At 38.3% G+C, this 24,784-nt stretch overlaps 1 protein-coding gene across 1 annotated transcript; it reads right to left on the bottom strand.

The window, feature by feature from the left end:
* Positions 1-450: 450 nt before the first annotated feature.
* On the bottom strand, positions 451-24,341 carry LRRC58 (leucine rich repeat containing 58). Its single transcript, XM_008982381.5, has 4 exons — positions 23,771-24,341; positions 10,917-11,045; positions 9,956-10,233; positions 451-6,975 (listed from the first exon to the last, which is right to left on the bottom strand). The coding sequence occupies exons 1-4, from the start codon at positions 24,268-24,270 to the stop codon at positions 6,767-6,769; spliced, it is 1,116 nt and encodes a 371-aa protein (XP_008980629.1). The 5' UTR covers positions 24,271-24,341; the 3' UTR covers positions 451-6,766.
* Between the last annotated feature and the right edge of the window lie 443 nt (positions 24,342-24,784).

Genomic DNA, 24,784 nt, shown 5'->3' with positions numbered 1-24,784 from the left:
ATTTGGGTGGGGACACAGCCAACCATATCACAGTCCTCTATATCAACCAAGGAAGTGCTGAGCTTCGTCCATCTTAGCACATTTGAAACATCAGCTGTTTTGCAAAGTACATGTCCTTCCTATCCACTCTGTTTACTCCAACACAACCACAATATTCTTCCATATCCTGGAATCTAGAAAAATGTCAGGTGTTCCAGTATCACCAAAATAATGACACTATAAACTACTGATATGAAGTGCTATAATGTCAACATGCTCAGTTCCAACTATACTACTCTGGGTTAAGACTGTGTATTCAGTATTTATTGTATTGTAGTACTCTGTCTAGTAGTACTCTGTCAATTCAAGAAATAACTGACCTTAGCAAGATAATCTCACCAATTTCTTATTAGAGCATGCATCCATAAGTCTATTGAGATTGTGGAAGCAAAAGAAAGACTAGCAGACAAGTGTAATTAATCTTTTATCCACTGCATCTAGCAGAGTAAATGTTGGTACATACTTACATTCAGTGATATAACAGGTAATCAGGCAAATATCAACATTATAGAGACTTTAATATAGAATTGGATTCCAACAAAAGTTTTAATAAAATAAGGCACAATGTTTGATATGGCAAAATTCACACAGAGGATTAGTTAATACACGTATGTTCTGGGAGAGGGGGAAGAAGATGGTAGAATTGAAGTAGTCTAAATATTCTTTTTAGAGCACTTAGCATTACAAGGCAATATATAAATTTGATACTAATACAATAAATGATAACATCCTAAAAGTAAAAATTGTTGAATCATGTTGCTGAATTACACTTTTTACCAGTTTCAGCTATCTATAGATGTAGATATTCCTAATTCACAAGATTTCAAATACAGAAAATAAAGAAATCACATCATAAAAAGTAATTTGACCAAAGAAAAAGTATGTTTTCAGTATCATTCGTTAATACTTTGAAATCCCAAACTGTATGAAAACTTACAATATTGGTTATTTAAAACTTTTCTCCCATTATGTTTTTGTTTCTCATGAATACAAAGTGGGCTCAGAAATACAAAAAACCTCAACTGCAGGCACACAGTCCTTACATAATTGTTGTAAAGTGACTGTTTAGGTTCATACTCTTTCTCAATATCACAACAATGTTAACAATTAAGTTAGTGAAAGGATTCTCTTAAACATAAGTTGTAGATATAATTAACCAATTTAGTCATGTTTTTGTAAGACTGCAACAGCAATGTCAATCTTATCACCATATCTTCCAATAGCTGGAACTTACAATAAAAGTCTTATCCAATTTAGTCACAGCCAAAGGAACAAAGGACATTCTGGTGAATGCAGATGTTCTTTCCACCATAGCTTTGTGATATGACAGTATATAAATAACCTTCATTAAACTAATACACTTTAATATTTACTGGGTGAACTATTGAGAACTATTGAGAAAGACTAATGTTAGGTAAAAGTCTAGTAGCACCCAAATCAATATTACCCTGTGAGTGTTCAATAATATGCAAAGTTCATTAGTGAACAGTTTTTTAAGCCAATTTTTAGTAAATACAGACCATGAAGAGATAGAAAAAGAATGGGAGATATTTACATACAAAAGTATTCAAACATGTCTCCCCTTCAACCTATATTACAAAGAAAACCAATGGCAAAATATGCAAAGCCTTACAGTATCTTTATATGATGCTAGAAATATGAAGTTGGTTAGAAATTGCTGTTATTCTTTGGTGGCACCAGATAAATTTTTAAAATAATATATAAGAGAACATACCTTTCCAGTGATTTTATTTCAGGGGACCCTGATCCTTACGGTTTTGACATCCTGGGACAGAATGCATGATAGAGGTTCCCTCCCCAGGAGCTCTAGACTCATGTACATTAGGCAATTTTCTGAGAAGAAATTTTTCAGGATCACAGTCTTTCTCCCTCAAGTTAAATGAAAAAGGTAACAAAGCTGTCCCAAACAACCTATTAAATAATATAGCTCTCCAAACTTTGGGTCTAGAGGATTTAAGGCACATACTTCCTGACCACAAGTGAAATCACTGATACCTTTAAAAAGGTATGACTATGAAAATACAAGATTGCACGCAATTTGTTTTTCTGAGATGGAGTCTTGCTCTGTTGTCCAGGCTGGAGTGCAATGGCATGATCTTGGCTCACTGCAACCTCCACCTCCCAGGTTCAAGCGATTCTCCTGCCTCAGCCTCCTGAGTAGCTGGGACTACAGGCATAAGCCACCAAGCACGGCTAATTTTTGTATAGTTAGAGATGTGATTTTACCATGTTGGCCAGACTGATACTGAACTCCTGACCTCAGGTGATCTGCTTGCCTTAACCTCCCAAAGTGCCAGGATTACAGGTGTGAACCACTGTGCCTGGCCCAAAATTGTAGACTATTAAATTAATGTTATACAGGCCATAGTACTTAATATGGAAACAGGGACATTCAATACAGAAAGAATCAAAACTGCATTATAGGTCACATTGATTAAAAAATCTACACAATAACTTTTACTATTTTAAGTACCTGGCACAATTTAAAAGCTCATTCTTTTGGACTAAATGGGGAATAATATTTATAATGACATAATAAAAGCTCTACTTTTGGGTAAGAAAAGAATCATTTTGGTAAAAATTAAATGTTTCTAACTAAATGCGGCTTAACTAACCTTTATATATACATAACTGATAGTTTTGTCTACCAAGCATCTTGTGAAAATTTAGAAATAACCACTAACTACTTTTTACATAAATAGCTACTGCTAAAATGCTTTAAAAGATCAAATTTTATTTGTACTATTTGCTTAGTGTGTCTTCTTTTTTACATAGTGAAAAGGTAAACATTAACCAATGGTACCTGTTTTACCACAAATTCCAGGTTAATGAGGTATGACTTTCTCCCTTTGGGAAGAACAAAGTTGGCTATAAGATCTATTATTACTTGATGGCCCTTAATTATGGAGGGATATGAACAACCCAATACACTGAACAAATTTTGTGATAAGGGCTTTTGGATGGTAGTCAGTAGGCCATTTAATAATTTAATTTTTAAAATAATTCACTATTACTTTAAAGGGCTTTCTTGGCCTAGGACTGTCCCTAGGTGTTTGGTTATTTCTCTTCTAGGATGATGGTTTCTAAAGATTTCTTTAACACTCTAGCAATCAGCCTCTTCCTTTTTTTTGTTTAAATCTGATAGTTACAGAATCTGGTAGAACTGGTGTTCAGTATTATAACGCATTATTGTGGACTCATTTTTACTTTTACATAAGCACAAAAGTTCCTCAAATTTGAGGTACAATTTACAATGCAAGTCTTTTTTTTTTTTTTAAGACAGAGTCTCACTCTCTCGCCCAGGTTGGTGTTCACTGGCATGATCTCAGATCATTGCAACCTCTGTCTCTCAGGTCCAAGTGATTCTCTTGTCTTAGCCTCTGGAGTCAGCTGTACTACAGGCACGTGTCACTACAGAGAGTAATTTTTTTTATTTTTAGTAAAGATGGGGTTTCACCGTGGTGGCCAGGCTAGTCTCTAATTCCTGACTGCATATGATCCACCCACTTCAGCCTCCCAAAGTGCTGGGATTATAGGCGTGTGCCTCCACACCCTAGCCAAGTCTTTACTTTTAAATATGGTAACTTGAAGCTCTAAATATCAAAAATTTTTGAACAAGAGACAATTCATCACACATTCATTAGTAAAATATGACCAGTCGCCTTTGGATTTACCTCCACTACTCAAGTATTAGAATACTGAGGACCCTGGCCAGCTGGTCCTTAATGTCAGGCAATCCCTGGCACACTGGAATCAATATATCATACACTAATCTTCCTATTTCCTAGAATCTTAGCACTCTCACCAGCTCAGTTTGGTGATGCTGAACGAATGGATTCAAGGAATAGACTACTAACAATGCACAATGTACTAATTTCAATTTCAAATACTAGCACTGAATGATGCCATTCTAAATATATTAATGTTATGCTTAAGTAGTTTTATCCATAGTTTTGGTCACTAAAATTGTCCAAGTAGAGCAATATCAAAAAATTTTTTAAATTAGACTTCGCTGATTCTGTCTTTTAAAATCCCCCAATTAAAGTTTCTTTACTGTAATTAAACTCAAATATATGACTTAGGAACTAAAGAGACAGACTGTTATTTTAAATACATAGTTAGGTATACGACTTGGAAGCTGACAACACGTAGTTAGCTATATGACTTGGGAGCTGATTATCTGGTTTCTAGATAATCAAATCCCTTATATCTGACTTCAGATTAATTTCTCTAATTCAAAAAAAGGAAAGATAGGAAAAAGAAAGGAAAATCTTAGAAATCATTAGCTCCTCTTACAAAAGGTTAGGTCAAAGATTTTAAGAAAGATAAAACTGACAGCTATAACACAGACTTCACTAAAAATTACCAAAGATAGTTGCACACGGATCATAGATTTTTCAACTATACATAGAACCATCACATTTTGTTGAAATAATACTGTAGTGTACATCTATATTCTTATATGCAAAGGCCAGAAACTGTGTCTGGTTGGACCTATTTACATCTGTAAAAGATGGAGCAGTAGACCTTCTTTCTAGGAAGCTGGAAAGGGTATGTAAGGTTATATATTTACATACCTACCCATTTATTTTATGAAGACTAACTCTTAGAAGACTACTCAAGCAGTTACTTAGGTCAAACTGGTAATTGATTAGGAAGTAAGCATACGCATTTAAGCCAGAAAAAGTTGATCCTATCAATTTGAGTACTTTATTATGAATACATTATTTTCTATGAAAATATCTTATGTATCTTGGCTAAGTCACTTATTTACAAAACATTTTATATTTGTCACTTAGGCACAGCCTAAGTCATCTTTTCCTTTTATAACTGTATAGTCTGCAGCTTGCTGTGGCTCACATGAAGTAAACAAAGACTATACCTTTATTTTATGATATAATCACCTATGTATCACTCTTCTAGGCAGTAGGAACATATAAGATTACTTCTATAGACGCAGAAAATTTCTGAATCAAAATGAATACAAAATCTTACTACATTAAAACAAGGTCAAGGTAAAGGGATTTGTTCTATAGCAGCGTTTCACATTCTGCAGTTCATGAAACTCTCATGTTTCATGAATTAACATAAAAATAAACATATAAACCCTGAATTATACTAGTTTCTTCTAAAATACAAAACATATATGAAAAAACCCTAATATATGTATATGTTACTATACAACAATTTGCTTTTAAGAAACGGTGTGCCATGAATGCCAGAAATCAGAAAAGGTTATCACCTGATGTTCTAATGCCTATCTAACCTGTATATTTAACATTTCTTACTGTATTTTTAACATTTACCAACAAATCATGTTATTATTAGTTATCTAATGATTACCAGTAAGCATTTACATTTTATCAACTTGTAGTTGTACTATTATTCAATTTGTATTGCATATTAAACTAGTTAATAAAAATTTGGTAATTTCGAATAGCAATTAATTTGTGAAACTATTTTCCTACTATACATTAAGGACACATTTAATATTTTTTCTATTTTATTAATACTTTATTTTCTAAAATGCTTCCATGGTTAAAGTAGTTCTGGAAACTGTTCTATTATGTATAAAGACAATGACTCCTATCCCCATTTTTATTTGGCTTGTTGTGATGTTTTTCTAGTTGTATTAGTTTTTCTTTAAAAAGCAGAGAAAGATGGTCCCATACATGCCATGGGCAAGAGTCATATTTTTCTCCACCCATTTAATGCGAGATATAAAGAAGCTTTTCCAGTTTATATCTCTTACAGAATTTTCTGTCAAAAATTCTTACTCTGTCTTATGATAAACAGATTGACTAAGATTGTGGCCTACCATTAAGTGTAGAAGTAATGTGCTTCTAAGGGATGACTACACATTTAAACAAAAAAATGTTAAGAGAGCCATGAGATCAGATATTAGATATATAGTTATTTAACTGGTTCTGTTAAAGAATATTTTAAGGTGTTCTGTATAGCATGCTAGGTTATAGGTTGCTCTGACATTATTTCTTGAATACATTTTTATATCAATGCTGGATTAAGGCACTGTAACAGTCATTGCTGGATTACATAAAGTTAACAGCAATCATATAGAACAAAGGAGAAGAACTAAGAAGTTTTAATATCCCACTTAAATGTTATATGCCTTACTTTACCACTTAGTTTGTCAGAAAGGTTTAGGTCCTATGTAAACATCTGTGAGCTTCTCTGAATAGTTCTGTAATCTGGACATCCAGGCAATAAAAAAAGGGAGGGTTAATCCTGTTTATGGTATATAATATATATATGGTATATATAGTATATATGATACATAGTGTTCTAGCTAAACACAAAGGCAACTCTGATAATTACAGCTTTGATAATTTCTCACTTTCTCCATCCCAACTGCCACAAGTTATACTACTCATGGCTTATTGCAGAACTGCTCTTCAGAAGGTGCCATTCGCTTTGTGATTCATACAAAACTTGAGTGAAAACTGCAAACCATCAGCCAAATGTGGAACTATCATCCACAATAAATTATATTAAAGGAATCTAAACATGGGACTAGACTCATTCCTGCTGAATGGGTAGATGAAACACAAAATGTTTTATATCATCCCAGACTCTTTCATGAACACTTAAGACAAAGATAAGGTTTCTAGTGAGCTTCAAGCTCTATTTTCTTTTCTAACCATCTTTGCTCAGTTTTTAACTATTTCACACTACTGTGCACTCTTGTTCAACCAAGAAGAACTTTCTGCATTCTGCGTGCAGCAACACTAGCTTCATCTTCTGAGTCAGATTCACTCTGGGATGTGGAGCTGTGAGAGGCAGAACTGCAAGGGGAAGAGCATTCTGGCGAACACAAGTAGTGCATCAGTGGGAGGCGATACTTCCCACAGAAGTCCACAAATTTAATTTGTCTGACACAGCAGTCAAAGTAGACTCCTAGAAAGAAGGAATACAAAGTAATCATTACAAAGCAAGAAACCAATTTTTCAGCCCTTTCTCCAGTGTTCTGGAGAAATGTCATACGCCATCTTCTGTTATGAATCTTAAGCAGAAGTAGTACTTGTTTGCATAGCTGTCTATAAGCCTACTGGAAGGTCTTAAAGGTAGAACTTGGCTGCAAAGAGGTAACCAGGAAATTTATCATAAAGGGAGCAGGCACAGAAAGGACACTGCGTACCTAGCTTCTTTTCTCTGGGAGACTTGGGGCAGTGGCTGATGGAGATTTTAGGATACCTGAGGTGTCCCTTCTCTATTACCCAAGCCATCCCCTTGGTACCACTCTACAGTCAGGAGACTAAAACAAAACAAAATAAAAATAAAAATTCCTTTAGTAATTATCTTAAAGAATAAGTACACAAAAATTTGCAGAAAGGGGATGACTTTTGGTACCTCTGTTCTTATGTACTGGGAAGGCAAAACTGAAAGAAATAAAATGCCATTTTACATTTCCAAAGGCTGTATCTACAGGCCTCAAATCTGTTTCACTGATAATCTCACTTGACTCTCACACAATTATACATTGTCAGGTAAACTGAAAGTACTATCTGGCCCTTTTGATTCCTAGTTAGTGCTCCTCAACTATGGCCCTTCAGCTGAGTAAAAACAGAACTAGAACTAAGAGGAAAGCAGATGTTGCTGTGCCTCTGGATTCTAGTTGATCCTCAAAATGATACTGTAAATCTTTAACACACACAGACTGTCACAATGGTTGCAGTATAACCAGAACATCTAGAACTCTGGTCCCATCGCTTCTCTGGAGAGGAATCTCAACCTGTATACTCTGCCTAAGTTTCTTCTGGCACCAAATATTGTGTGTTTACCACAAAAGGGACCAAAATTAAAAGATGTGGTCCAAGCAAAGAAAAAACAGTAAATTCTACTTCTATTTCTTTCCTGATACCTCAATTAACCATGTAGTTTTTGATGTTGTAGTAAGTATAAAAAAGGGGAAATTTGTGATATATTACTTCGAACAATTTAGGAAGGCAGATACATTCAATAATTTGGTCAATCACAGACTGATAATAAATCCTCCCAAATGTGTTAGTTTCTTGAAAATAGACGAAAGAAATAAAATAAAGCAAAGCATTATGGGAGTTACCATGCACTAAAGCAGTATAACATTATCTTATGATTTGTAAGATTTCAGATTATACAAAAAGAAAAATATCTCCAAGAATATAAAAGTAATTTTGTTTAAGTTACAGTTTAATAACTAATGAATTTGAGTGGGAAAGTATATACTGGTTCATTTCATAAATTATCTCAAATTTTAAACTGATAATTTTTTTTTTTTAAGAGACAGGGTTTCCACTCTGTCATCCAGGCTGGAGAGCAGTGACATGATCACAGCTCATGGGAACCTTGAACTCCTGGACCCAAGCCATCCTCTTACCAGCCTCCTGAGTAGCTGGGACTACAGGCATGCCACTATGCCCAACTAATGTTTTTATTTTTGTAGAGATGGGGTCTTGCTATGTTGCCTAGGCTGGTCTCAAACTCATGGGCTTAAGAGATCTTCCTGCCTCAGACTCCCAAAGTGCTGGAATTACAGACAGGAGTGAGCCACCACGATCAATCAACTTTAAGCTGGTAACTTTTAAAGCATTTTTGTTTGTAAGATAAGTGGCAGTATACTAAAGAAGTCATTAGGAAAATATTTAAGAGAGAAAAGGGAATTCCTGTAGAGGTCCCATTTCCAGAAAAATATGAATTCAAAGAAAAGATTTAGACTGTCAGGCCTAAGGACCTGGTATGAATGCTGCCCTATGTGTTTTCCTCTGTCAACTGTGAAAGTTAATTCAGGAATGGAGAATCACAGAGAAAAGCGTAAGCACTTTGAACTTGGCACAGTGCTGCAATCTCTACTTCTAGGAGTGAGTGGCCAGAAATGACCCAGAGCATTATCTTTTTTAAACTCAAAGTGTCTTTTTAATCTTTTAACAATCTTGGAAGAATTTAATAATTTTCTCCCTTTTAACCTTGTAATAGCTTTAAGACAAGATGGGACTGCCAGAAAAAGTCTCACCTGGTTTTGATCATCATTATGCAGCACTTCCTCAGTACCTACTGGATTTTTTAAAAAGTAGTCTTTTACGAGGGCGCCAAAGTAAAAATAACCTACTATCAGTCACCAGTTCTCACCCACACACTCTGGAACTTCAGGCCCTTCACAACCTGGCCTCAATGTAGCTTTTCACTGTCCTCTCATTTGGGCCAAATTACTACTCATCCAACATTCTGTCCCATACTGTTCTGTCTCCACTTTGCACTCTCCATCTGAAAAATTTCCTATCTAGAATCTTATCCTATCAAAATCTAATTCATACCTCAAGAATGAGCTCATTGTTTCCAGATCTTATTATACTCTCCCCCTCCTTTGATTTCCAGAAGCATTTTGAATTCCTTGGGATACTTGACTCTGCCTTATATCATTTGCATAATTCTCTCCAAATGCTCTAAACTCAAGACATTTTGCACCATGGATTTAAAAGAATATAAAGTTTTGGGTACATTCTGAAACTGGCACACATTCAGCCCATTCTCATACATAGTGAATCATACCCTGTTAAATCTGACACAGGGAATGGTGAGGTGTCCAAACATTTAGAAACACTTTTTAAACAATTAGAACTGTTTATACTTCCTTGTGTTTCCTCTCATTTTACCATTTTGATTTATTATCTTATGATAAGACAGGATGAGACTTCCTGGATAATGTTCCATATCTATGAATCCTAAAATATTATGAAAAGAATTTTTTTTTTAAAAATCCAGAGTGAAATGTCTTACTTTCTCATAAACAAGTGAAAGGATAAAGGGAACAGAAACAGAGACTGCTTTTCTCTGAAAGAAGACTTAATTAATTTAAAAAATAGTTAAATGAGTGGGAAACATGAATACTGAATTAACTTACCTCCACACTTTGGGTTTGGGCAATTGCTGGCTGAACCCAAGTATCTAAGAAGATTCCCAGGAAGATCATAGGGAGTGTAGGAAATATTTCGAATCTTAATGGTCCGTGCAGCTAATTCCAAGAGAGTTGGAGGATCATAGGTTAAATCTCTAACAAAACGAACAACCAATGGATTTCCTCGTAAACTCAACTCTTCCAAATGAATAAGGTTGAGGATCTCTCGAGGCAGATATGTCAGCAAGTTATTGTGAAGACTTAGGGAACGAAGTGAATGCAACCTAGAATAAATGCAGTATAAAAATCAATGACAGTGAACAACATAACTATCAAAAACATTGGGTATATCTGTGTATATAGAACTTGATTTCCCCTTAAGAATGAGCAATTAAGATTAGGGTCAGTTGAAGTAAAATTAAAAGGTGCTAAAACTAGATCAAAGTACAGATTTGTAGATGTCATGGTGGACTTTTGTCCCTGGAATCTTGGAGAATTTAGAAAACTTAGAGAGTGTTCTGATGTGTTAACTGCCATAAAAGCTCGATTTGAAGATTTGGGGTGGGCAGTGGGCATGCTTTTTCATTTAGATATCTAAAAAAATGAAAGATTTCAAATGCAACAGAAATTAAGATCCTTCACATTATAAAGCCTAATTAGGATAGAAATGTTCCACATCAAACATAAATTCACTAAAAGTATCATAAAACCTACGGAAATATATGCTAAATTAATACTCAATTCTTTGATTACAGAAAATAGACTATTTTTGAGGAATAAACCAGAGTATTTAAAAGTAAAATTAAAACAATCCAGCTCACAGCAAACCTCAGAACTATAATTATCATGTATCATTTACTTGGAAAATATCTAATTCTTTTCTACATGTAAAACATGTGAGAGAATGCAAGACAATAATTACTAAGCATGGATGTCTGTTTATATTCAAATGCTTAGAACTACTCACTGTGAAAGTTGAGGAGGTACACTTTGGATTTTGTTGTCACATAACACCAAGTAATTCAGAGAAGGCAGATTTGCTAATTCTGGTGGGATTTCTTTAATGAAATTTCCTCCAAGATATAAACACTCTAACCTGCAAAAACAAAGAAAATCAAAAAGTAAATAAATAAAAGTTGAAAAAGATATACCATTGTTTCTACTACAATAAACACGTTTCATCTACTCATTCAGCAAATGTTTTACTTGAGATTTGCTATGTGCTATCCAGTCTCTAGATAAATAATGCAATTTTCAGGGAGCTTATATTATAGCTAAGCAGACAAGACAGATCAATGTTAGATAATATTAAAATAAAACACAAAACAAGGCCAAAAATAGGCATTACAATACCAAAGTAAGAGGGATAAACCTAAATAATATTAGGAGTTGAATGAAAAGGAAGCTAAAAGTTTTAAAAGGCCACAGTAGTTCTGAATGGAAAAGGCTTCCCCAAAGGGTTGTGACTTCAGCTGGGCTTTGGATTTAGTCCATTTAGATGAGAAGAAAGAGTACATTTCAAGTTGGAGGAGAGGGCTTATAAGGCACAATGAGTATACCTTTTAATGGAAGGGAATTCATCTTGAGGAATCAAAGATAGGGTTGTAGAGAGACCAGATTATAACAACCCTGAATTCCATGGTAGTATGCTTGGATTTGATGCACTGACAGGCAATGGAAAAACCACTAACTTGTTTTTGAATACACTGTAAAACTAGAAAGTCTCTACATTTCTTCTTTGCTCTTATTATAGCAAATATTTTCTTTAGAGGCTGTGTCAATTGTCCACTACTACAAAATCAAAGTTCCAGGTAATTATACTGTTTTCTAACAATAGGTTAACATTTTAGACATGACATGTATTGCATAAAAATAGAAAAAAAGATTACTCTTTAGTGATTACTGTTGAAAGGCTTCCTCTAAAAGATTTTTGCAAGGGTAGCAGGATCAGTTCTTACTATATATATATATAAATAAATAAAATGTATAAAACACATACAGACTTTCTCCCCAATACTGTATTACTTTTATCTTCCTGTTAAATCTGCTAACTCAGTAGAACTATTGTTCTTTCAAAACACCTTTAAATGTGGGAGAAAACAGTCTACTAAAGTGTTATTCAAACTTCCATGGTAAGAATTCCCCATGATAGTTTTAAGGCTATGAAGTCCAGGGTCCATCCAGATGCACTAAATCAGTCTTCCTCTTGGATTGCCTGTAAAGTGGCAGATTTTAAAGTGTAAGATGTAATTTTAACAGATAAAGCAAAGTTACCTTGTAGAGCCATGGCTATTTACAAATCCATAATTAGAATTTAAGAGCATTCCTTAACCTTCAACTTTGCCAACTTTACACCATTTATATATTTACTATTTGATGGCATAAAAAATGGTACCATTCTGTTTTTTTTTTTTTAATCTGCAAATCTGTAGGTCACTAATAGTGAAGTTTAGCATCCTTTTATGGTCTTAGACATTTGTGTATCTTCACCGAATTACCTGTTCATATAATTTACCTATTTTTCTCATGATTCATGCAGCTTTATCTCATTAATTTGTTGGGAGCTCTGCTGTTGTTAAATATATATATTCTGCATAACTTTGTTCCTTTGTGGCCTTGAGCATGGTGTATTTTCATTCATGTATTATATGTACAAAAAGAACATATAGCTATTATGACTGAGCTCATTAACTGAGCACTTTTTTAAAAAAGTTTCTTTGATTACTTTGCCTTCTTGCCTTGTCTCCTACTATGAACATGATTTTCCTTCTTTCCTTCAGAGTTCTGTCAATCTTTGCTCTCTTTCCCATTAACATATAGAAGTTATATTGCAGATACATTCAAACTCATGACTGTTAAGAACTTGCTAAAGTGTGCTTTAATTTATATGAAGCATTTCTATTTGTTCTTTTTCTTTCTTTCTTTTTTTTTTTTTGAGATGGAGTTTCGCTCTTGTTACCCAGGCTGGAGTGCAATGGCGAGATCTCGTCTCACCGCAACCTCCGCCTCCTGGGTTCAGGCAATTCTCCTGCCTCAGCCTCCCGAGTAGCTGGGATTACAGGCACGCGCCACCATGCCCAGCTAATGTTTTGTATTTTTAGTAGAGATGGAGTTTCACCATGTTGACCAGGATGGTCTCGATCTCTTGACCTCGTGATCCACCTGCCTCGGCCTCCCAAAGTGCTGGGATTACAGGCGTGAGCCACCGCACCCGGCTATTTCTTTTTGAGACACAGTCTGTCACCCAGGCAGGAGTGCACTACCGTGATCTTGGCTCACTGCAACCTCCACCTCCCAAGTTCAAGTGATTCTCCTGCCTCAGCTTCCCAAGTAGCTGGGATTACAGGTGCCCACCATCATGTCCAGCTGATTTTTGTATTTTTGGTAGAGATGAAGTTTTACCACATTGGCCAGGCTGGTCTCAAACTCCTGACCTTAGGTGACCTGCCCACCTCGGCCTCCCAAAGTACTGGGATTACAGGCGTGAGCAACTGTGCCCGGCCTCTATTTGTTCTTTTAAATCTATTTTGTCCTGAAATCTATGTCTTCTGATTATCAATACTACTTACCAGTTTTATTTTAGTTGGTATTTATTTCATTCAACCTCAGCTCTACAAGTTATCAGTATAAAAATTTGGACCAGCTAATCTTGTAGCTTCTTCCTTTTAAAAATGGAATATTATCTATCAATATAAAATGCCTAGTTAACAAATATGAACTAATACCCACAATGTGCCAGGCACCATTCTAGGGAATAGAGTGTAAGTAAGTTCAAGTTCTTAATCTGAATAAGTTTATGTTTTAGTGAGAGAGACAGGCAATAAATCAGTGATATGTCTATTATGGCCAATAGTTTTAAGTGTCACAAAAAACGGGGAGCAATCGGATAGTGATGGAAGTGACACTCTAGAGACGGTGGTTTCTCTTAGGAGATGACATCTGAACAGGTATCTAAATGAAATGACAGTACAAACCCCAGCAATGGAAAAGTGACTGGTGTGTTGTAAAGCAGCAACACAGCCAGTGTGAGTAGATGAGTAGCTCAGAGTGACTGAGGTGGAACTGTGGTCATCAAAGAGATCAGAGAGGTAGCCTCGGAAGGCCACATCACAGAATGCCCTTTGGGCCTCTGTAAGCGTGTTTTGAAAAAAGAGTTGTTAAGGCTAGTCGTTTAACTTAACTATTCTTTAGAAGGATCATTTTGGCTACTGAGTGGCAAACAGCTGGAGAGGTGGTTAGGGGAGCGCTATAGGCAGGAGTAGAAGGAGGAAAAGCAGATTGGAGCCTAGTCCAGTACTTCAGATGAGAAATGACAGATTTGCCTTGTATATCATTTTCTATCCCTTTAAACTTATTGATGTATTTTTATTTTAAGTGTAACTCTCTATAAATGGAGCATAACTTGATGATTGATATGTTCAGTCTTGTGTTTTCTATTATCACGGTGTATTTCCATATATTTTTTCCCTTTAGTTCTGTTTATTTGCTCCTCAAGTTTCTTTTTGTCCTATTCCCTCTACTGCTATTATTTTGCTGTATATGCCATTTCTATTTTGCTAGGAGTTACCCCCTTCAATTTTCTTTGTATTCTCTCTCACTCTCAAACACATACTCATGCTGTCTTCTGTCTTTCTCTTCTGTCATCTTCTAAAATTAGTTCTACATTGATTTTCTACCAATTTATTTTATTTCCAATCAGTAATTAATTCAGATTTATCAATATGTTTTACCAATTTTCTTTATCATTGTTTTTGGAGGCTTGTTATTTCTTTTAAGGTACATTTTTCTTGGAGCACATCATTTAGAAGTTCTTTTGGCAAGAATTCACGCACAGTTGTTAATCTTTGAGTCCTTTGCCTCTGGTGTTTTAATTTTTTCCCCTCACACTTGAGTAATGGTTTAGCTGGGCATAAAATTCTAGGTTGACAGTTACTTTTCCTTGGCACTATGAAGATGCTCCTCCATTATCTTATTATAGCCAGTATCACTATTGTTCCTTTGTAGGTAATCTGTTGTTTTTTCTTTTCTCAACAGGAGTAAAGATTTTTTCTTATTCATCTTTAATGTTCTAAAGTTTTACTATGACATGTTAAGATATCAGTTTAGAGAGCTCCCTTTCTTAAATTGTGAGAAATTTCAGCCACTATTACTTTATACATTGTCTTTGTTTCGGTGTCTTTCTAGAATTGTTCTTAGCAGTTTTAACTTCAGGATCTACCCTCTCTATCTTAGTATTTCCTTCATACTTTTTATTTCTTTATCTCTTCGAGCTGAATTCCAGGAAAATAACTCAGTAAAATCTTTCAGCTTATGGATTCATTCTTCAGCTGATGTCTGTCCACCATTCAGATCTGTTAGTTAGTTCATAATTATACTTTTTCACTTCTAGAAGTTCCAATTGGGGTTTTCATAACTGTCAGTTTAAAAATTCCCTCTTCTTGCTTAACTGATGAAGTTCCTTCCTTTGCCTCTCTGAAATTAGGAAATGTACTTCAAATCCTTTACAGATTGCCTTATTACAGATATTTTCTCAAATATAATCCCATTTTTCTGTCTTTCATAATATCAGTCTTCCTTGATCTGTGGTTATTCAAAATGCCACCTTGAATCTAACATTTTGTCTTTATAAAAAATACATTAGGCCAGGTACAGTGGCTCATGCCTATAACCCCAGCACTTTGGGAAGCCAAGGCAGGCAGATGACTTGCAGTCAAGAGGTAGAGACCAGCCTGGCTAACTGGTGAAACCCTGTCTCTACTTAAAAAAAAAAAAAAATTAGCTAGGCAAGGTGGCAGGCACCTATAATCTCAGCTACTTGGGAGGCTGAGTTAGGAGAATCACTTGAACCAGAGAGGTGGAGGCTGCAGTAAGCCAAGGTCGCATCACTGCACTCCAGCCTGGGTGACAAAGTGAGACTGTGTCTCAAAAAACATAAATAAATAAATAAATATATATATATGTATTAATGACACTTTTAAAAAACATATTACTGACTGTGTAAAGCTTTTCAAAATTCCATTTCCCTCTTTAGACTTAAAATGCTTAGAAAAAGTAAGCCGATAGCTTTAAATTTATGTTATTTTCTTTCTCTTTCAAAGGTCATCTTGCAGCAAAAACCAACTGTCTGGTTACAACATTGAATTCTCCTACTGCAAGTACTTAAGCACTGGTGAAAAAAGTTCCTAGGCAGGGTTTTAAAAATTCTACCAAGTATGGCATAAGTTACTGCCCTGTTACTCAGAAATCCCTATTTTTCAATGATACAGCTACTTGAATAGAAGAGAACAGAATAGAATATTTGGAGTTCAAATAACAGGAACTACTAGGTTCCTTGAAAAGAAACGATTTCAGTGAGAATACTGTCAGGGAAAAATAACTGAGCAAACTTGGAAGTCCTTTTTACAAAGGATTTGATAGCTAAATAATGTCTTGCAATATAGTCTATGAGGGAGAAAAGAAAATAAAGTGAAGTAAAGGAAGAGTGAGTCTGAGGGCAAGTGTAAATACGGTCCTTTCTATTTGCTTAGGTCAGTGTTATGGATTGAATGCCTGTGCCCTCCCAAAATTCATGTTGAAATCCTAGGGGTGGGGGGGACTGTTTGGGTGGTTATTAGGATTAGATAAGGTCAAGAGGGTAGAGCCCTCATAAATGGGATTACTGCCCTTATAAGAGTCCCAAAGGAACTTGCTTCCTCTCTCCATCATGTTGATGGAGCAGGGAGGCACAGCCAGGGCTGGTGGGGCCCCTGTTCCTTCTGTGTTGGAACCAGAGCTCCCCAGGTGCAGCTATGGTGGCCAAACCTGCAGCTGCAGACCCAGGCCTCCTTGCTACAGCCACCTAAACTGCAGCTGTGGATCGGAGCCTCCCTGTGCTGTTGGGGGACGGTTGGGAGCAGGCAGGATCTGCCTTCCTGCTAGCAGCTGCAACCATCCTCCCAGGCACAGTAGCTGGGTATCTCTGCTGCCTGAACCTCTGGGGGCCCCAGGAAGGACCCCCCGCCCCACCCCACCATCGCTGTAAGCTCCCAGGTGTCTTCTCTGGCTGCCTGGCCTCTCTCCAGCCCCTGCTCCCCTGCTGTCCCCAGATTGGTGGCGGTGGGGAGGGAGCTATGAAGCAGATTGATTCCTGGGCAGAAGCGGGCAGGTCTCCAGTAAGTCCCACCTTTGGGCCAAGGAGGGCCTGAAGGTTGGGGGCCAGGCTGCCAGTCCACTGGACGGGAGTGGGGACTCCTAGTGCCTCTTCCTACCTACCCATGGTCACCCATGGACCAATCAGCAAATACTTCCTCCCCTCTGAGGTCCGTAAATGCCCTGGGCTCAGTCAGAACAGGGCAGAGGAGCAAGAGGACAGAGAGAAGTGGGGATGAGGTGACCAGCTGAGGCCAACTGCAGAGAGAAGTACCCTCTCAGCTGAGAGCTGCAGAGATGACCTGACAGTGGAGAGGAACTACCCTCTCTGCTCAGAGCTTCAGACACCTGTAGAGACGTCTGAATGACTTGTCTACGGAGATGAGCCACCCTCTCCAGGAGCTCCTCTCTGCTGCAAGCTGAACACTCAAAGGGATGACCTGCCTACAGAGAGGAGCTACTCATTCCTCTGAGCTGTTCTAACACTAATAAAACTCTTCTTCTTCACTCTTCACTTGTCTGCGCACCTCATTCTTCCTGGATGCAGGACAAAAACTTGGGCAAAAGTGCCGAGGCCACAGAGGTTTCCAACCAAAAAAATCAACACCGGAGAGATCCTGTAACAACGTGAGGCCACAGTGAGAAGATTGCAGTCTATGAATCAGGAAGAAAGCCCTCACCAGACATCAAATCTGCCAGCACCTTGATGTTGGAATTCCCAGCCTCCAGAACTGTGATACATAAATTTGTGTTGTTTGTAAGTCACTCAGTTTATGTTTTGTTATAGTAGCCCGAACTTATTAAGACAGACAGGAACCAAGAAAAACTAGTCTCTAGTGGTCATTTCCTACTCAATGTCTTCTTTCAACACTTTGGAAGTGGACAGGGAAGGCAGACAGAAAGGATGCCAACCATTAGTAGTTACCTTGACTTTGGCAGAAAAGGATCTGATGTTCTAAAATATAACAAAGGCCATGATTTTGCAATTACGTAAATTCTCTTTTGTAACTGATGGATAACACTAATCAAATTACATAACCATCATAATACATTTACAGATTTAGGCTTATTTTTTACTTTCCAACTTAAATAATTTCCAAATTTCTAGGGACTTGATACCTTTCAAAGATTTGTGGGGATTACATTTCTAAAACACACTCTACTGTTTCCAAACACACTTTTCTGTAAGAAGAAAGGAAACCATTGCTGAATTTGTAGCATAACTGTAGGGTTTAAGTTCTTGTGGTTGTCAACATTGCACCTCTATTAATTAGGATTGGAACAAATCTGTTCTTTCGGTATTTGATGAATACAGAAAACAAGAAAAGTACTCACTAAATTTATGAAACAAAGTCTTCCTTTTCTGGTTATCATTAATATATTGACCTTAAATCTGTCTCTTGAAAAATGAATCACCTTTCCAATCCTTAGGGATACTGAAGTAAATGCCTTTTCTCTATTAAGTGCCAATGACCCACTGAAAAAATAGGCTAGCACAGGTAAAAGTAGAAAATGCTTTCTGCTTCTCCAATCAAATAAAAATGACACTGAATATCATAAAAATATACAGTAAGCTGGGCACGGTGCCTCATGTCTGTAATCCCAGCACTTTGGGAAGCCAAGGCAGGTGGACCACTTGAGGTCAGGAGTTCGAGACCAGCCTGGCCAACATGCTGAAACCTCGTCTCTATTAAAAATACAAAAAAATTAGCCAGGTGTTGTGGCAGGTGTCTGTAATCACAGCTTTTTGGGAGGCTGAAGCAGAATAATTGCTTGAACCTAGGAGGTAGAGGCTACAGTGAAATGAGATCACGCCACTGCACTCCAGCCTGGTGAACAGGGTGAGACTCTGACTCAAAACCAAACAAACAAAAAAACCAAAACCAAACAAACAAAAATATACATTAATCCCATCTTACATGATTGGTTACAGTGAGATGAAATTATAGTAAGATAGGGATGTACAAAGAGATAGAAAACAGAAAGGAAAAGAAACAGAAAGATAAGAACATCTTCGGATAAAGAAAGTAGTTTTCTTGAAGTAGCATCTTTGTATTAAATGATTTTCAAATATTATCACTTACCACAGGATTTTAATGTACCTATATGTTTAAAAGCAGACATACAAATAAATGCATCATCTCTTGATATTTGCCCCAAATTAAGACAATAAAAAAAGTCAAAGGGAAGATGCCGAAAGGCAGTGAGTGACAAACTCAATATGTGACTCTAAATGTGGAAAAGTACTTTCATTTAAACTTTACTGTATTCTATTTATCATCTGGTTGAGTCATCTATCTCTTTCCTAAGATATCAATCTATTGTACACTAACTTCAAAACATTCCACAGCATTAACTTTTAGCTTTTTTTTTGTCACACCCTCATATCTTAATCTTTCAAAACCACATCAAACAGATAGTGAGGGAAGCACCATGAACAGAAAAAGGAAGGCATTACTTAAGAAGAAAAGACTGTAGGGAAGAATGAAACTGAGTTGTGTTCAAACCTACTCTCCAAATAACTAGCATCCTGGATTTGCCAAACAACCCTGACACTTTTGTTTACTTAAATAAAGTCTAGTGGCCATTGAGTGATAAGCTATTAAGCTCTTCCTCAATGAATGTTTAAGCTAACTGAGAAGAATAAAGAGATTCAGAAAAATAAATAGGTCGGAATATGAATTACACCTGCTTTTTCAGCATTATATAACAAAAACAAATCTGCCCATATACTATAGCCAAACAAGTATATTTATTTGCTGAAGAATAACAACATTTTGATGGAAAGTATCTATATCTACAACCATATGGTTCACACTGATAGTCTAATTTACTCCAGGGTTATGAAGTTAATCATAAAAATTAATACGATTTTCAGCATCTACTTATTTGTTACACTTTGAAAGCGATCCTTCAGAAAATGCTTAAAAAATTAAAAAAAAAAAAAAAAAGATTTTGCCACTAGGGGAAAGAATCAACAGGGTATAGAAAATATAGATACCCTGCTAAATCTGGAGAGGTCAATGACACCAATTAAGCCATGAGTATTCATTTATTATTCTTTTTTGAAATGATGCTGAGTGGAAGGAGTCAGGGAGTTTCCATGAATTATATAGTCTGTACTATTTTTAAAATTGCTCTTTCATAGGACACATATCTTCTTAATGTGCCAAAATACTAATCTGGTTTAAAAAGCAGCATAGCATAGTATGTAATATAAATCAGGGTAACCACTGAAATCTAGAGAATCCACATATTTCCTAAGAGAAGATGGTGTTCTTGGACAGGTACTTTAAGGTTTAAGTGACTAAACTTCCACCTCTACATTTTTGAAGCTTTAATGCATCATATTAGTAGTGAATAGTTAGCAGTGTTTGAAGGCTGTAACTCTCACTTGTCACTATCTGGCCTCAAGCAAGTCCCTTATAATAAATCTCAGTTTCCTCATCTGTAAATAGAACAGGGTGAATTGGGTCATTGCCAAGGCTGTTTCTAGCTCAGAGTATATTTCTACAAGACTCTTTTAGCCTACACTCAATCAGAGTTTACATTTGGAGTTTACATTTTTCAGTTGCATGCTTTATTTCTCTTTACTGCTAACAATCAATAAGAACACATTATTGGCATCAAAGACACAATGAACAATAAAAACAGATAGCACAGTTGTTAGCCCAGAAAATTAAGTCAACTAGGTAAATGACTTCGACAAATCCTCCTGATCACAAATCCAACAGTAAGAAGTCCAAAGATTCTAGGCCAGGCACAGTGGCGCACCCTGTAATCCCAACACTTTGGGAGGCCAAGGTGGGTGGATCACTTGTGGTCAGAAGTTTGAGACCAGCCTGGCCAACATGGTAAACCCCTGTCTCTACTAAAAATACAAAAATTACCTGGCATGATGGCACACATCTATAGTCACAGATACTTGGGAGGTGGAGGCAAGAGAATCACTTGAACCCAGGAGGTAGAGGTTGCAGTGAGCCAAGATCATGCCACTGGACTCCAGCCTGGGCAAGAGTTAAACTCCATCTCAAAAAAAAAAAAAAAAAAAAACCAACCACAATACCCCACTCCCCACAAAGACTCAGGTTCTAGTACTCTGCCACTGTTGAAAATTCAAGGGTTTGGAGTCATAAACCACAGAGGTCAAATACAGTTCCAATACTTACTAGCCTTGTAATCTTGTGACTTAATTTCTCTGAGCCTCAGTTTCTGCCTCTGAAAAATGGGAGTACATCATCTCATGGGATCATTGTGAGAATTAAAAAGCATATTTAGCACCTATGACAGTATCTATCTAAAAAATGGGATTTTTGCCTACTTTCCTCCCCATGAGATGGAAATAATACTTTCCCTGGGTTCCTGTTAGTATATTAAGAAAATTCCAAGGCTGGACTTATGTAACATTAAAATTAGAAGGAACCAAGGGCTGTCAATTTTACCTCTAAATCTTTCTCCAACCTTTCCATTTCTTATCATTTCTCCTAGTATAAGCTATCATCATCTCTCATCCTACTACAATGACCTCCTTCAAACCAGACCTCAAAATCTCTCTCTTTACCCTCTCCTCACTCCATTCTTGCACAGCAACAAGACACATGCTTAAAACTCTCATGTGCACTTAGAATAAAATCCAAACTTTATCATAGCCTTCAAGACCTGATATGGGCTAATCTGCCCAAATCTGTTATTTGCCACTTTCCCGCTTGCTCAATTCCCAGTACTTGCTCACTTATGTGCTGTTCTATTTGTGATCAGGAGGAATTGCTCACTCTGTACTGTACTGCTTTCAGAATTTTAGTACTCTCCTTGCCTCTGGGCTTTCCCATGTGCCTCTGTCATTTTGCCTCAAGGCATTCTGTAGGTTTTCATAGAATTGATAATCACTGTAATTAAATAATGAGGTTCATAGTTGTTTTATGTCTGTCTCCTCTGCTAGTATGTTAGCTCCATGAAGGCAGGATCGTGTTCACCACTGTATCCCTAATATTTGGAACAGTGCCTGACACAGGGCAGGTATTCAACAAGTATTTATTAAAGAGTAAATGAAGAGACATTTCGCTCAAATGCTTCATTTTGTAGATTAGAAAGCTACAGTTAGGATATGCGACAGTTAGGACATAAGTGACTTGCCTAAGGCTGTGGCACAAAGAGTTCTTTTTTCCCAGGCCAATATTCTTTCCCTATACTAAGCTCTGAGGTCCCCCCTTTTTTTTCCCAGTTAAGCTTTATTTTACTTATTTATTTTTCTCCATCCTCCCCACCCCCTATCACCTATATCTGGCATTTCTCCCCATGTTATCCCTCCCCAACTCCTTACCCCCTGCTGTCCCTCCCCATTACCCCCCAACAGACCCCAGTGTGTGATGCTTCCCTCCCTGTGTCCATGTGTTCTCACTGTTCAACACTCGCCTGAGTGAGAACATGTGGTGTTTGATTTTCTGTTCTTGTGTCAGTCTGCTGAGAATGATGGTTTCCAGATTCATCCATGTCCCTACAAAGGAGACGAACTCATTTTTTATGGCTGCATAGTATTCCATGGTGTGTTTGTGCCACATTTTCCCTGTTCAGTCTATCATCGATGGGAATTTGTGTTGGTTCCAGGTCTTTGCTATTGTAAACAGTGCCTCAATGAACATACGTGTGCATGTGTCTTTGTAATAGAACGATTTATAATCCTTTGGATATATACCCAGTAATGGGATCGCTGGGCCAAATGGAATTTCTATTTCTAGGTCCTTGAGGTCCCTTCTACCTTTAACTTGTTATCTCTGAAAATATAATAAAGTGTGAAAATATCTTACAGATGGAAGATACTGCTTTTTCGTTGTGTACAATACATTTGGTTCTATTTTCCACTCCCCTACCGGGCACTTTTATTATTCTGTTTCTCTGCTTCCTCCTAAAGTTAAATTTAACATACATTTACTGAATAATCTAGCAGGTAAAGCAGATGATTCCTGTAAATAAGGAATTATATTCAATAAGGTAAACGTAAAGGCAGGATGAATGAAGTACAGAGAAAGTACAGTATAGGCAATACTTAACTGTTGTGCAGGGAGTAGAAAAAGAAGGAATCACAGAGATGATAACTTGAGATAGCTTTTGGAGGGTGATAGGAGTTTGCCAGGTGAAGGAAACATGCCAGGCAAAGGAAACAGCACACGTACAGAGGCACTACCAGCAACTTCAAGCTGCTTTCCCTATGTGGGAAAATGCATGGGTCACTGAACACGACAAATAGTAGTTGGTATTGCCCCAGAGAAGCTGCAAATGTAGTGGAAAGCAAGGGTCAGATCAGAGCACCTTGTATGCCATGCTCAAAGGCATGTACTTTGATCTATAGAGAATAAAAACCACGGAAGGCTTTTGAGCAAAGAAGTGACAAACTCTGATTTACATCTGTTTTGAGTTCCCACTCAGTTCGGACCACGCCCCAGATTCAATAAGGAAGACAGAAAAAATGCCTCGAGAATCTGCATAGGCCAAACACAACATACCGAACACTGTCACACGCGATCATACTGCATATTTACAACAACTTGCTGAGATAGCCGAGTAGAACTCACTACCATAGTTCAAAAGAAAGCTTGGAAATAGTCACGTGACCAACGGGCAGCGCCCAAGCCCGGCGCCCCAGGGCTCCCAGACACCACCCCAGGCCTCGGCACCCTCTGGCGCACACGCGCTCACCTCTGCAAGTTCTCGATCTCAGCTGGGATGCTCTGCAGCTGGTTGCCGCCCAGGCTCAGGGTCTGAAGCGCGCGCAGCTCTAGGAGCGAAGCAGGCACCTCCTGGAAACAGTTGCCGCTGAGATTGAGCACCTGGAGGCTGCGGCAGAGCGGCGACTGGGCCAGGCCCTTGGGCAGCGCACTGGGCCCGCCGAGCCGGTTGTTCTTGGCCAGGAGCGTGCGCAGGCCGCGCAAAGCGAGCAGTTCCGGCCCCAGCACGGTCAACGCGTTGCCGCTCACGTCTAACAGCTGGAGGTGCGGGAAGCCGCTGCCCAGCGCCCGCGGCAGCGATACAAGACGGTTGTGAGGAAGCAGCAGCCGCAGCAGCGCCTCCCGCGCGCCGCGCCTCTCTTCGCCCCGCGCCTCCAGCTCAGACTCCAGCGTCTCGGGGGACACGCTGAGGCGGGACCAGTTTAGCTCGGCCTCCCCGGCCGTGACCACCGCCGCTCCGGCCTCCTCCATCCTGGCCACCGCAAGGCGCGTGGCGCTGGATTCTCCAGAGCGCCGCACGCGGTCCACGGGCCGGGACCTCTGCGGCGCCCCGGAACCTGAACCGAGGAGCAGACTCGGAAGTGGCGCGTGCGGGCGCGCGCTAACTCTGTGCGCTTCGGCCTAGTCACGCGACGCGAGGCCCTAAGGTGCGCGCGCCGCTCCGGAGATGGCTCCGCCTCACGAGGCGCACGGCGCAGAGGGGTTGGAGCGACGCAGGGACTGCGCAGAGCTGAGGCAGAGACCTAGACACTGCCAAATTGTCATCGGAGCCTCGCCGGGTTTCGGCGGCCGCGCTTTACAGACGCTGGAGCCTGGTTACCTGTTCCAGGGCTCCAAGACCGCCTCGGTAAACAGCTCAAGGACTGGTCGGTTATCTGGCCTTGAGGCTTCGCGTGTCACGTGCGCCGCCCACTTGTTTTCAGTTTAAAAGTGGGGCCCCTGTCTCCAGGACTCTGAGCACGCAGGAATTTACTAGTGATTTATC

The sequence above is a fragment of the Callithrix jacchus genome, chromosome 15 (assembly GCF_049354715.1).
Source record: "Callithrix jacchus isolate 240 chromosome 15, calJac240_pri, whole genome shotgun sequence".
Classification (NCBI taxonomy): Eukaryota; Metazoa; Chordata; class Mammalia; order Primates; family Cebidae; genus Callithrix; species Callithrix jacchus.
Note: the sequence above shows the minus strand (reverse complement) of the source record. Positions and strands in the feature narration are given on the sequence as shown.